Source organism: Notolepis coatsorum (assembly GCF_963971535.1).
Source record: "Notolepis coatsorum genome assembly, chromosome: 20".
Taxonomy (NCBI): Eukaryota; Metazoa; Chordata; class Actinopteri; order Aulopiformes; family Paralepididae; genus Notolepis; species Notolepis coatsorum.
The window spans coordinates 34,369,242-34,385,076 of record NC_140184.1 but is presented as its reverse complement, the minus strand read 5'-3'; the positions used below and the strand labels follow the sequence as shown (position 1 = coordinate 34,385,076).

General features: G+C 41.9%; 1 protein-coding gene across 1 annotated transcript in view; it reads right to left on the bottom strand.

The window, feature by feature from the left end:
* The window catches only part of LOC311246857 (neuronal acetylcholine receptor subunit alpha-7-like), a gene marked incomplete at its 3' end in the record, with an annotated part of 76,442 nt that overhangs the window by 38,217 nt on the left and 22,390 nt on the right, over positions 1-15,835 (bottom strand). The window contains exons 6-7 of the mRNA XM_084337100.1: positions 11,079-11,246; positions 4,827-5,021 (exon numbers count right to left, since the gene is read on the bottom strand). Coding sequence (XP_084193226.1) covers positions 4,827-5,021; positions 11,079-11,246 — 363 coding nt within the window. The remainder of the gene's footprint in view (positions 1-4,826; positions 5,022-11,078; positions 11,247-15,835) is intronic.

The following is a 15,835-nucleotide window of genomic DNA, read 5'->3' as shown; positions in this document are numbered from 1 at the left end:
ACCCGCCTTCAACTGACGCTGGGCCGCAAGGAACAGCAGATAGGTGGCCTACACACCATAGCCCTGCAGTGATATTGCTACCACCCAAATCACGCACGCCTCTTCTTTGCAGACCACTGCCGATCTCGCGGGAGTGGGAGGCATCAACGCGATACCCCGCCTGGCGAAGGCGAGGTCGGGGTAACCCGTGCTGAGCATTCATACGAAGAGGCCTCGAGTCCCCCTGCTGACCACTGTAAATAGTGGCAGCCGTAACACCAGGCTCACCAATCACACAACGTGTGGCGCGGGAGCCATGTGACAGCACAACATTCTCACGGACAGACCCAGGCTCAGCCATCAACTGGGTGTCAGCCCCTGTCCCCATGAGAAGCGAAACGTGGGGCCGCATGCGCTTCAAAGAAGGTTCGCGGCCCGCAGCCAAAGGAAAACGATCAGAGCCCCTCTTCCGCTGGTGACAGGGAATAAAGTGATCGGGGAGCGGGCTGTTCGCGGCAGAATGGCGACGGCTTGTATATTCCAAGCCGAGTACATCCAACATGGCCGATCCCTCGGCCGCCAAGGCTGTCAGCCTTGTGGACCGCTGTTGACTCTCCGCCCAGGGTACCACTGGCGGGGGAAACATGGCCGCCTGTTGAGGGCCTCGCCACAGTCGCTGACAAGGCCGTGCTCCAACCTCTGGCTGCATAGCGTGAGGCGGTGTGGGACCTAGATCAACAACCGCCTGCGTCTCCGCAGAACGACCAAAGAGCCCCTCTGTGGAAAAAGGAGCCGTGATGAGAGAAAACCTTTCTTCTTCCCCAAGAGGAGATTGCTCCAACCAGAAATGCCTATTAACAAGCGTTGATAGCATCCTAATCCTCCCCGCAGTTATAGCTTGCGACTGATTCAAGATCTCTATAACACCAAAAACATGCAAAATGTTTTCAGCGTCGGCTGGTCCTGTAGCCCCACTACCCGACGGTAATGTGGACAGAAAAACAGTCAGCTGAGCCACAACACTGGCCGTCGCTAAATTCCATCCTGTAGCAGTATAACTCATCAGTCCATACTGCCACCCGCCGGGCCGACTCGCTCTCAAGCGTTGGCTTCCGGGTGGGACACCATTCAACCCCGCCGGGGCACAGGATCGATGCTACCTGGCTACCTAGCCACGGCACACCCGCCCTGCACCCTGTTGTCAACCCATTCACCCGTAAAAAGGGTAAATAGGACTCAGCAAAACCCCCCACATTAGCTACCGACTGACCTTCATCAATGAACCGGTTAAGAGGAGGGAAAAGCGGCAACATCCCACGGTGGGGAACATTAGAACAGTGACCCAGCATTATAGCATTAGTGTTAGCAGCGCGCTCCAGGATCGCCTGGAAAACGTCCACTTCAGGGGAACGTTCACCAAAACATCCCGCCCCTGGCGCCGACACACAACTCGGTTGTGTAACAAAACAACCAGCATTACTAACACTAGCATTAATGCCTGATGACACAGGGCCTACCTGTGTACGAGCCGGCTCGATAGCCAAACCTCGCACGCTGTCCCTCGATCTGCTGCCACAAGACGAGGAAACATCAGGATAGACCCGACGTGTCGTTGGAACATGCCGCGAAGATTCCAGGGGTAAGCAAATCTCCGGTAAGCATTCAATATTATGCAATTTCTCTAAACTTTTCATGACAACTAGTTGCATAGGGTGCACGCATCCGCTATGATGGAAACGAAAATAGAGGAAGAGCGAGTGGTGACCACGCCTAGTGCTATATAGTACGTAGCACTGGGGCAGGGCCTGGCAGGTGCTGGGTGTATTGTTTTTTATTCGTTGATGGAGTACACTAGGTACTGGAGATGAGGTATATCTCGATGGCGAAAAGCAGGACGCGATTCGCCAGTATGACTAATATAACAGCATTTTTGTGTAATTCAATAAACACGTTGCCATTCCTCGCTTGGATCAACAATCAATCTGAAATCAACGCTAGATTTTTTTTTTTATCCACTTTTTCTCCAATTTTCTATATTTTCTCCCATCCCAATTTTTGTATCATCCAATTCAACCCTCCCCTGTCACGAACGCTGTTTCTTGCCTCCCACAAGCCGGCTGCAATGTGGACTAAGTCATACATAGCACAAGTCCCCTCCGGTACTTGAGGTAACAGCAGTCACATCTTTTCACCTGTGCAGCTCGATCTCAGTGGCGAGGAGTAACGCGTGGGAGGCTCACGCTGCCCCCGACACTTCCTGATTCTACTGCGCAGGCGCACCAACCGACCTGTAGGAGTCGCTGTCCACAACGCCCGATCCCATCAGTTTCCCACCCCCTAATACGGCCAATGTGTATTAGTATGAACGACCAGCTAAACTGAAAGCAATGTGGAGCGCTGGGCTCGAACAGGCGAGCCCAGCGTCTCCGCATTCGTGGCGAGCGCCTTGCCCACTACGCCACGTAGCCGCCAAATCAACGCTAGATTATCGATATTATCTTTCCTCATGCACGCATGAAAGGTGGTTTGGAGTGGGGCGCCCATCCGTGCCGTGATGTGACCAACGGGGTACAGCACACACACATACCACGCTTCGATCGCGGGCAAAAAAATATCAGATCAACGCAATATTGGTACTATATAGTCCTTACCTTGTCTCTGATGTACTGCAAAAAGAATAATCCAATTATCTGATCACCATTCCAAATATTCATCGCGATCGTTTGTCCGACGTTATCCAGCATTGCACATGAACGGGTGGATGAACTCGTCGAGGCAACTGTGGTGACCGCTTGTCTTGCCGGAGTGTTTAGAACCCGCCCCCACGCCGCAGCTCGGCCGAGAAAACAAACTACATGTACATAGTTTCAAATGGAGTGCAATAGCGGCCGCAAGGCGTTAGACGGCGGTATTGACTGTCTGCTATCTCAGACACATTCAGGACAGCATGCACAAGGTGCCTCGATGGGTTATGAATGGCAATAGCGAATAAAAGAAATAACGAAACAGAAACGTAGATCTACGTTTCCGGCACTCAACGGTCGGGCCACAGAAACGTAGAACTACGTGAACGGTAATGGAGTAAGATGGTTGAGTAGTTAATGGAGTAAGATGGTGGAGTAGTTAATGGAGTAAAATGGTGGAGTAGTTAATGGAATAAGATGGTGGATTAATTAATGGAATAAGATGGTGGATTAATTAATGGAATAAGATGGTGGAGTGGTTAATGGAATAAGATGGTGGAGTAGTTAATGGAATAAATGGTGGAGTAATTAATGGAGTAGGATGATAGATAGAAAAGATTATATAACTATAGCAAGTTAAGAAAAATTAAGGAAATAAATACATGAATAAATACATATTGGTCATTAATGCACTTTTTCATTTTGACCAATGATTTTTAAATCATATCTCTTTTTTGAAACAATAACTACATGGAATGACGCAAACAGAATTAATAATACCAAGCAACAGTGAAGGTTGACCATAGGTTGACTATGTAAGATAAAAACATTTGGTTTGTCTAGATGTACCCGTTCACGGACAATGCCCTATAAGGAACAACATATTGCACACAGACAACACCAATGAATTTACCTATCTCTTTTCTTGATTAGGAAAGTAACCGCTCTTTTCTTGATCCTCTAATCACAACTGTTGCTTATAGGAAAGCAAGAGTTCTGTTTGGAAGATCAAGAAAAGAGGGCAGAGTTTGAGATCAATAGCTGCTGCCTATTTTTACATAAAGTCTCTAATTTGAGCACACACACACACACACACACACACACACACACACACACACACACACACTGCAGCTGTCAGCAGTATGCCATGCAGCGCTAGGTAACAGATCAAGCAGAGTAACAGGCAGCAAGACCATTGCACCCTCACTTGCTTGTGCATGGAAATAGTAGGACGTGGTGAATTGAGGTGGTGGATATACTATACATCACTGTAATGTTGTGACAGTGCATCATTACTGTCCAGGAGGAATGATTTCAGTAATCCTTTATTACTGGGTACAACATACTGAAGCTGCTCCATAGACAGTGAATCGGGAAGGGGTTGGGAGGATGACACAGAGCACCCAGAGGAGCGCTAGGCAACAGACCAAGCATTCTGATGACAGTGCAGTACTCAAGACTAGTACACCGTCTAGACTAGTACACCCTCACTTGCTTGTCTCACCTCTCCCACTTTGTCACTTTTTTCTGACCCCCAGGAAATGAGGCAAGCAAGACAAGCCTAGATAACTGTGTGTGTGTGTGTATGTGAATGGATGAATGAAATTTTATTTCCGTGTCATGTCCGACGACCCATCCCTGGCTTACGGGATTATAAGACACCAAAAACAATAATTGAATATAACGTTCACTTCCCAAGGGTTGTAAGCTACACCATGCATGCACACCATCAGAGGCCAAAAAAAAATACATTGCATATATGTTCTTTTCGTACGTTTATCCCAAGCTTTCTCTAAATATTCTGCAAGTGCAAATACCCTGTCATCAAAAATCCATTTAGTCTTTCTGCATCACTCAACCACATTAACTCAAGATTTTTACACCTGTCAAATAACTTGTGACGCAACTCATAATATAATGGACAATACAACATAAAGTGTGTGTGTGTGTGTGTGTGTGTGTGTGTGTGTGTGTGTGTGTGTGTGTGTGTGTGTGTGTGTGTGTGTGTGTGTGTGTGTGTGTGTGTGTGTGTGTGTGTGTGTGTGTGTGTGTGTGTGTGTGTGTGTGTGTGTGTGTGTGTGTGTGTGTGTGTGTGTGTGTGTGTGTGTGTGTGTGTGTGTGTGTGTGTGTGTGTGTGTGTGTGACTGTGTGACTCTCCCTCACCCAGTGAGATCTTCTCCCCAGAGTCTGCGGGCAGCAGGAAGACCAGCAGGGCCAGAGTGGAGATGAGCACACAGGGGATGAGCATGTTGAGGCCGTAGTAGAGGGTACGCCTACGCATCACTACAGTAAAGGTCACGTCCGGGTAGGGTTCCTTACAGCACTCGTAGAAGCGTTCATTCCTCCGTCCTGGGACCTCTGGGGCAAGATATTAGACGTTTTCAGAAGAATTCCGTTGCTATGGGAACAGCTTGGGTCCAAGTGTATTTCCTGTCAGCTATTGATATTAGCATACACTGTAACCGAAAATATACCTGCGCCCATCTAGAATGTTTATGTTGTCATGTTTGAAGAGGTCTATAAAGAGACCTCTGGGGATAGTGTGACAGAGATGGAGTTAGGGTGGATCATTTGGAAAAATGCCTCGTCATTGCCTCCCCTTCAGCGCACCCGCCACCTATGACGTTATTATATCACTTATCTCCACACCCCCAACTCTGACTGACTTCCCGCGTCCCTGGATCAGGATCACTTTGATATCCGATCAGATCAGGAAATCAAATCCAAGCTTTAATCTGGATAAAATCTTCAAAACAGGTATTTCAAACCGACAACACAGGATTGGGATAAATTTGATCCCAAAAAACTGGATTATCTTGATCCCACCAGAGGGGTGGATTTCCAGTGGATTACCAGAGCAAAATGTACTATACAATTTATTTAAAAATATGTTTCAATATAAATAAGATGGCAAAGTTTGTTAACTGAAATAATACACAAGTCTTAGCCTTCATGGCAAATACATTTTATTTAAAAAATGTTTGGTCACATTAATGGTGGCCTATTTTGTTTTCAACCAAATGCTGATGTCATAAATGTTTATGCTCATAAAAGTATCACAACAAAGATTGTCAATAACAAATGTAATTTAGATTAAAGAAAAAATATCTTCAACAAAAAAAAGTCCATCTGTCATCACTCATCACCTTCAGCAAACTGAAATCTCACTTAGAATTCAGCTCCTGGATGATCCAGCTGCCTTTGAATTAATGTTTTTTTGTTGTTACCCTAGTGGAAGTTTTTTTTTTTTTTTTATTACAATTCCATTCTGATTTTATGTCCTTTTATGTATTTAACAATATAATTAGACATTATAGATGTCTCTGCAATGTGGTCCTTGTCTTCCTTTTTTTCCATATCCACTAGATCAGGGGTCAGCAACCTTTACTATCAAAAGAGACACTTTTCCCCCCTCCCACAAAATAAAATGCTCAGGGAGCCGCACAACCTATTTACCCTTAAAATGAAGATAACACAGTGTATAACGTTTTATATATCCCCAAGCATACCCCACATTTAGCATAAAACGCCTGACAATTGCATACCCAAAGTAATTTGTGATTTATTATACTTTATACTTATAGCACACAGTTTGTTGCATTAATGGAATTATAAAGCAACAAAAATATTTTTTTTTACTTTTTATTGCTGTTTTTACCTGTTATAACAAACCTATTAAAATAAAAAGTAAATTTTTCGTTGTTTGCAAATTTCGCACCACATACAGGCATACAGGTAAGCCGGCATCGTTAGTCGTGAAAGCAAATGAATCTGTCCACGCTGAATTAAAACCTCTATTTTCCTCAGACTTTCCTTTTTTTGGATTTATCCATGGTTAGCTTACTGGGGGGTCAGAAACTCAAGATTAGCCACTTGCAGACGGCAGGGAGAGGCGTGGGGTGTGACGTACTGTATATTTTGTTGTTGACAAAATATTTTAGTTGATGAAATATTTTTTCGTTTCAGTGTCACAGTATGACATCGATCTCCAAAATAAGAGAAAAATAAATAAATTGGGCCAGGGAGCCGCAGCTGATTGGTTAAAGAGCCGCATGCCGACCCCTGCACTAGATGGAGATCGGTAGGATTAAAGCACTGATATTCAGGATCTAGTAATCTTGAAAAGTCTGAATCTGGATCAGGGTGATCCTATCCTGGATTGCTTTGAAATACCGGGACAAAATCTGTCTGAGTTGTCTGATCCTGGATCACAAAAAATGGGATTTCAAAATCTGATCGGATCAAATAGGGATTAAAAGTTTTGAACTCCTGGGCCCAGGACATTGATTGTCATCATATTGAGTGCGATGCACTATCAATAATTTTTTAATGTAATATTAGCTAATGAAATAATACACAAGTCTTAGCCTTCATGGCAAATACATTTTATTTAAAAAATGTTTGGTCACATTAATGGTGGCCTATTTTGTTTTCAACCAAATGCTGATGTCATAAATGTTTATGCTCATAAAAGTATCACAACAAAGATTGTCAATAACAAATGTAATTTAGATTAAAGAAAAAATATCTTCAACAAAAAAAAGTCCATCTGTCATCACTCATCACCTTCAGCAAACTGAAATCTCACTTAGAATTCAGCTCCTGGATGATCCAGCTGCCTTTGAATTAATGTTTTTTTGTTGTTACCCTAGTGGAAGTATTTTATTTTTTTTATTACAATTCCATTCTGTTTTTATGTCCTTTTATGTATTTAACAATATAATTAGACATTATAGATGTCTCTGCAATGTGGTCCTTGTCTTCCTTTTTTTCCATATCCACTAGATCAGGGGTCAGCAACCTTTACTATCAAAAGAGACACTTTTCCCCCCTCCCACAAAATAAAATGCTCAGGGAGCCGCACAACCTATTTACCCTTAAAATGAAGATAACACAGTGTATAACGTTTTATATATCCCCAAGCATACCCCACATTTAGCATAAAACGCCTGACAATTGCATACCCAAAGTAATTTGTGATTTATTATACTTTATACTTATAGCACACAGTTTGTTGCATTAATGGAATTATAAAGCAACAAAAATAATTTTTTTGACTTTTTATTGCTGTTTTTACCTGTTATAACAAAGGAAAACCTCAAACTCTTATGAAGAGGAGAACAAATACTGGCTGTGTAGACCTATTTTTAAATAAAACACAGAAGAGGAGACAAAACACTGGTGTCTGTAGACCGACTTTGAAATAAAACCCTGAACTATTCAGGTATATTTGAGTCCTTCCCTTATTTGTGGAACATTTATAAAATAAAAAGTAGTCCACTTTGAAAAAAGACTACCATGTGTAGACCTACTTTGAAATAAAACACAGAAAAGGAGAAAAAACACTGGCATCTGTAGACCTACTTTGAAATAAAACCCTGAACTATGCAGCTCTATTTGAGTCCTTCCCTTATTTGTGGAAAATCTATAAAATAAAAAGTTAATTTTTCGTTGTTTGCAAATTTCGCACCACATACAGGCATACAGGTAAGCCGGCATCGTTAGTCGTGAAAGCAAATGAATCTGTCCACGCTGAATTAAAACCTCTATTTTCCTCAGACTTTCCTTTTTTTGGATTTATCCATGGTTAGCTTACTGGGGGGTCAGAAACTCAAGATTAGCCACTTGCAGACGGCAGGGAGAGGCGCGGGGTGTGACGTACTGTATATTTTGTTGTTGACAAAATATTTTAGTTGATGAAATATTTTTTCATTTCAGTGTCACAGTATGACATCCATCTCCAAAATAAGAGAAAAAAAATAAAATTGGGCCAGGGAGCCGCAGCTGATTGGTTAAAGAGCCGCATGCCGACCCCTGCACTAGATGGAGATCGGTAGGATTAAAGCACTGATATTCAGGATCTAGTCATCTTGAAAAGTCTGAATCTGGATCAGGGTGATCCTATCCTGGATTGCTTTGAAATACCGGGACAAAATCTGTCTGAGTTGTCTGATCCTGGATCACAAAAAATGGGATTTCAAAATCTGATCGGATCAAATAGGGATTAAAAGTTTTGAACTCCTGGGCCCAGGACATTGATGGTCATCATATTGAGTGCGATGCACTATCAATAATTTTTTAATGTAATATTAGCTAATCAAATATTTAGTAATATTTATTGCTAATCAAACTAAATTGTGTATCACATTGTATAAAACACAATTATTATTATTAATAATAATAATAATAATAATAATAATAATAATAATAATAATAATAATAATAATAATAATAATAATAATAATAATAATAATAATAATAATAATAATAATAATAAATACACTACACAACCACAAGCGTTTTTTTGGAGTCAGTTTTGAAGTGAAGTATCACGTAGAGCTAGTAAAAAAAAGATCTTGCAAGAAGAAAAATATTTACATTTTTTATGTGGACTTTGGGTGAACTATCTCTTTCATGTTTGTAAGGCTTAATACGCTTTTGTCAATTCTGTGAATAAATACATAATTCCTGCTTTTGTATGTACCTATGTGACGATTAAACCTCTTGAATCTTGAATCTTTTGCCTTTTTATAGATGTTTTTTTTTCTTCAGTTACACAGATATCGTGATGTATCTTAGATAACATTTCTAGCAATAATATTATATTGATCGCAAATATCGTGTATCGTGATATTATAATTATCGAGTGACAAATATCAGTCTGGTATCATATTGTGAGTTACTCATATCATCCCACCCTTAGTACAAAGCAGATGAAAACCAAATAGAGGTGAGAGTAATATAGATACATTTTGTAATTTTTGGAGGGTAAAATATCCCTTTCACAAAATGGGATGATAGAATTAGTTGACACATTATTTTAAAAGAAAGACATGGATGTTAATGTTCCAGGCAAGTAGAACAAATACTGGAAGGATCTGAATATAAGAATTAAGAACATAAAATGTCATAAAATGTGAGTTAATTTGAGTTACTCTTTTAAAGGTCCCCTATTGTAAAAATTGCCTTTTCTAGTTTTGCATTTGCATGTTTTTACACAATGAGGGGTTGCCTCAACATTGAGAAAATGTGAAATATGTACAGCTGTGACAACCCTCTCTATTGAAACAAGGCATTCAGAATTGCAGGCATAATTGACATAGATCATAACGACTGACCAGTCACTGCTCAGTATGATCTTTGACTTGTGTGTCTCTGTTTTTCAAAATGGTGCTCATAATTTTTCTCTTTTTCAACCTAAACAGTTCACTAAAATATGTTTCTGACAACATTTTAGGTGAGAAATAGGATATGCAATTGCTGGATCTTAATTTTTTTCATCTGCATTCTGCATTCACTGATTCACAGTGAATCAACGCACACTGTAAATAATGTGACAGACAACACAAGGCACTATAGGAAGGGTCAGAGCATGCTGTTCTTCCTGAGGAGACTCGGGTCCTTCAACGTGTGCTGCTGCAATTGTTTTACTAGTCTGTAGTAGCCAGCATCCTCTTTTTCCCGTGGTATGCTGGAGGGGTAACATCAACTCAAGAGACACTAACAAACTAAACAAGCTGGTGAGGAAGGCTAGCTCTGTAGTGGGAGTTGAACTGGACATTCTAGAGGTGGTTGTTGAGAGGAGGATGAGAAAGAACCCTTCCATCCCCTCTATGCAGAGCTAGTTGAGATGAGGAGCATGATCAGCCATACTCATCGCCCCCCGACACACCACAAATCGCCTTGGTCAGTCCTTGGTCAGTAACCATCAGGCTCCACAACCGTGGGCAAGGACTGACTTGGCTGGAGAACTTGAGAACTGTTGACTCTTAACTACTGAACCCTGCATGGTGGACTCTGGTGTACCTTGCACAAGGACTCACACATCACTCATTAATTTATGAGATCCATAGATCTTATTTTTATATGCTCATTTATATTTGATGTATCATATATCATAATACAGATCCTATACATACGCGCATTGTGTAATTGATAGAGTATACATATACTCTATATGTCTTACCTGTCCAGCAGATATTTTATCTGTATTATCTACTGCACCCCCCTCCTCCCTCCCTGTGCTGCTATGACATTTCCTCACAGGATTAAGATAAGATACATCTTATCTTATCTTCACAGTTTTAGTGTTACTGTTGTAGCTGTTCCAGGGCGCTGATCATTAACTAAAACACTGTTGTCTTCAACAGTAAAAGCTGAAGAGTGCTGCTTCTCCGGTGTGCTTCTCTCTAAAAAGCTGAATACATTGATTATGTTCCTGAATCACAGTTTAAAGGAACAGAGGTTTAAGAAATTGGAATAACGTGATGTTCAAGCCCACACACAAATTCTAATCACGGTATTCAATGGCTCTTCACTTCAAAAACTGACCTGGGACACTCACACTTCAAAAACTGACCTGGAACATGATCTTGAACATTCCTGTTTCTTGGGGTCCCCCATATTCCCTCTTACCCACAAGGTCCCACTCCCCATTGGGAGTGTAGCCTGTGACGTCTGCCTCCACCATCTGGAGGTCCAGAGACCAGCCCCCATATGTCCAGGAGCCAAACTTCAGTTCACACCTCTGGACATCAAAGGGGAACCAGCGCACATCGATGTAGCAGGTGCTCTTGAAGATACCTGTTGGTGGAATACGAGGAGAGGAGAGGAGAGGAGAGGAGAGGAGAGGAGAGGAGAGGAGAGGAGAGGAGAGGAGAGGAGAGGAGAGGAGAGGAGAGGAGAGGAGAGGAGAGAGAGAGAGAGAGAGAGAGAGAGAGAGAGCAGTCAACCAAGATTGGAAAATGCTAGCAGGAATGAAGAAGAAATTACAGATACAGATGGAGAGAGAAAAATAGAGAGGTTTACAGAGAGAACACAATGCCATCCATCCAATGAGACTATCATAAAGGAGAAGGCAGCCCATAATCATTCAGCAATGCGTAGGACATAATCTCCAGCCATATTATAGAAAAATATGAGAAGATGGCAATAAAAAGTCCTTCATGGAGCCACAGTGATGATAAACAGCAGGAGAGAATGAATGATGACAAAGAGAGAGGAAGAACTAGTCAGAAAGACACCCATTCATTTCAATGGAGAAAGACAAATTTCATTCAGGGCATCTCTACTTGTCTTATTCCTTATATCATCTGAGCGTTTCCGACTATAAAGGACAGGGATGGATTACCAAGCAGGCCTACAGGGCCCAGGCCCAGGGGGGCCCTAAACCAGATACTGCATGAAGTCGCTGTTATTAACTTTATATTTCTCACCGCAAAGATGAAAGGCTTAGTCATTTGTGTCAATATCAATATCAAAGTCCTACAGAAACACTGAAGGAATAGCCTAAACATTCACCTTGAAATAAGTCACCATGACCTCTTCAAAGTGAGTATTTATCCTGTTGAGAAACCTCTGGAGTCTAAGCCCTTTTTGGGGGTTTGTGGGTGGCTGGAGTGGAGTATGGAGATTATTGGGAGGATAGGGCTCAAGGATAACAGCAGCGACATGGCAAGAACTTCTGGTCCCTGTGCACAAGTCTCTGTGCCCCTCTCCCTTCCCCAGCTGTAATTCATACACACCCTTTAGTAAAAACCTTTCAAATATTTTAATCCAGAACATCTGAGGGCCCTCCCCCAGCCTGGGAGCCCTGAGTAGTCAGTTCCACTTTTCTCTACACTTCTACACCCCTGGTCAACAACATTCCAGTGCCATACACCATCAGAAAGTTGGGACCCTAAGGTATAATTTGAGATGCAGCTCAAAATTGTATGTCAATCTTTTCTGTCTATCAAGATGTGAGTGTAGAGTGGCTAGGGACATTATAATGTACTTTTAGATATGTGAATGTAGAGGGGCTAGGGACATTATAATGCACTTTTAGATATGTGAATGTAGAGGGGCTAGGGACATTATAATGTACTTTTAGATATGTGGGTGTAGAGGGGCTAGGGACATTATAATGTACTTTTAGATATGTGGGTGTAGAGGGGCTAGGGACATTATAATGCACTTTTAGATATGTGAGTGTAGAGGGGCTAGGGACATTATAATGCACTTTTAGATATGCGGGTGTAGAGTGGCTAGGGACATTATAATGCACTTTTAGATATGTGGGTGTAGAGGGGCTAGGGACATTATAATGCACTTTTAGATATGCGGGTGTAGAGTGGCTAGGGACATTATAATGCACTTTTAGATATGTGAGTGTAGAGGGGCTAGGGACATTATAATGTATTTTTAGATATGCGGGTGTAGAGGGGCTTGGGACATTATAATGCACTTTTAGATATGCGGGTGTAGAGGGGCTTGGGACATTATAATGTACTTTTAGATATGTGAGTGTAGAGGGGCTAGGGACATTATAATGCACTTTTAGATATGCGGGTGTAGAGTGGCTAGGGACATTATAATGCACTTTTAGATATGTGGGTGTAGAGGGGCTAGGGACATTATAATGCACTTTTAGATATGTGAGTGTAGAGGGGCTAGGGACATTATAATGCACTTTTAGATATGTGAGTGTAGAGGGGCTAGGGACATTATAATGCACTTTTAGATATGTGAGTGTAGAGGGGCTAGGGACATTATAATGCACTTTTAGATATGCGGGTGTAGAGGGGCTAGGGACATTATAATGCACTTTTAGATATGTGAGTGTAGAGGGGCTAGGGAATTATAATGTATTTTTAGATATGTGAGTGTACTAGTGTAGAGGGGCTAGGGAATTATAATGTACTTTTAGATATGTGAGTGTAGAGGGGCTAGGGAATTATAATGTATTTTTAGATATGTGAGTGTACTAGTGTAGAGGGGCTTGGGACATTATAATGCACTTTTAGATATGTGAGTGTAGAGGGGCTAGGGACATTATAATGTACTTTTAGATATGTGAGTGTAGAGGGGCTAGGGACATTATAATGTACTTTTAGATATGCGGGTGTAGAGGGGCTAGGGACATTATAATGTACTTTTAGATGCAACTGAATGTACTTTTGACATCTGGAGATTTTAGCAAGAATAGTTTTTTTCCAGTTAGGGTTAGGAATTGGATGATGAGCTTTTCTTTTCTGAAAATGGTCCCACTTATTGTCAATGCACCAAGGCAGGTCATGAACCCTGTGATCTAGGTCTAGGTCTCTAGTTTCTGGTTGTAAAGATTCATGAGGCTGTGGTAATTCTAGTGGTCACAATATGTCATTGTATACAGTGAGGTCAAGTAAAATAATTATGTCCAGTATGACCACATTCAAAGGGCTACTCAAAGGAGACTCATCATCACACATGAATATTATTTTACTCTTTGGATTCACAGCTTTACAGCCATAACCAATTAATATAATTTAGGGACCACAATATGCAGAACTAGACAAATATATAATGTATTTATAAAAAGGCAAACATATCTCTGCATGACAATGCACTGCATGGTTTTGTCCAAAAACTGCATGGGACTTGCATAACCTGGGCAAGGCTGTGAAGGTGAGACCTATTTTCACATGTCCACATGATACCAATAGCTTTGCACTACAGTAGCTTAAAATGAGTCTGAGCAGTGCTAGAGCATAGGAATATTGTGCGCATGGGGGGGGGGGGGGGGGGGTTAAGATATGTGTGGCCAGGGGCCCATTGCGTCATAATCCTTCCATGATGACGGATAATAAATCTTTTGTGCAATTAAAGCAATGACTTTATGTTTTGGGCCAATGAGAATTCATTTGGCAGAAAGTTAGGAAGCAATTCGTTTGTGATGCTGCAATTTATCCAGAGGAAATGCTGAGGCCCAGAGCAGTGTTTCTGCAAACTAAGGGAAAATAGGGCAGATGAGTTTGTCAAGGAGACCAGTAATCACCAACTATGACAGGGAGGCCTTTTGGTTAAATTTGCATCTGCATGTGTGTGAGGGAGGAACTTGGAAGAGAGCAAAATATTCTGTGTGCACGCATCAATGTGTGTGCAATAGTGTGTGTGTACTGGTATGTGTGTGCATTGGAAGGTGCGTGCATGAGTGTGTGTGGGTAGGTGTGTGCATGTGTGTGGTGCGTGCATACAGTACAATGCTTGTGTGCGTGGGAGTGTGTATATGGGTTCATTACAGAAGGTGTCATAGATCATCTAAATCTTGGTAGTCTGGCAGTAATGGTTCAGCTGGGGATTGTTCAGGAAAGCACTTCACCATAGACTCCTGACACTGACAGAGGAGCCCAGATGGAATCAATCCAGCCACTATTCTGCAGGATGGGTTTCAACTACTGTATGCTGCTCACAATGATGAGCCATATATGAAATTGTGTTTTTAAATTAAACGTCATCTGCGCATGTCACACAAATGACAAAGATGTTCCATTATTACATTTAGTCAATGATCCAAACATCCTGAGTTTGGGAATATTTTTTGAAAATAGGTATCTCTACTTTACTCGTTGTTAAAGTTAGAGGTTATATATGATTGCTAGTAACTGTCTAACTATGCATAACTGTTTCCACTAGAGGGCGCTATAGGCGGAGCCGCTAATGCTACCGCCAGGTGGAGGGTATTTAAGGAGATGTCTCCTCCCCAGGCATGCGTTGTTCATGGCACGGGGTACCACTCAGTGGTACCTCACTGAGTATTAAAGATTTGAGCAGAAGGGCGTGCACGCACATGCACGCGCTCGCGAGAACGCGCTGCGCTCGGCTCGGATCGTTGTGTTTACCTGCGGCGCTACCTCGCATTATCATAACAATAGCCGCTATAGGCTGGTGTCTTCAACCAGTCTGGGACTCTTTGTGATGTAAATATGGAACGTCCCAAGTTGCCGCTGCCCACAGAGTGCACCGCCGTCCAAAGGTGAACGACGGCGAACGAAGGGCCAAATCAAAACAGCCGTCAATTCCGAATTGACAACTGTTTTGATTCAACCCCCCACCCACCACCACTCACCCCCGGACAACAACACACTCTGCAAACAGCAGCAACCCGGGACATTCCATATCTACATCACAAACTTCGGGACTGAGTAGATAATTAATTAATCTTCTCTTTATTTTTATTATTTATATTAAAACTGAATCAAACCATAAACAAGGTTGCCTGTTGGGATGTTAGATCCTAATGTGAAAAACTGATTTTATATGTCTGCACTTTATGTGCTCATTTTATGCCTGTCTTAATTCTGTTGTGAAGCACTTTGAGCTGCAGTTTCTGTATGAAAGGCTATACAAACAAAGTGTATTATTGTGCGCGAGGG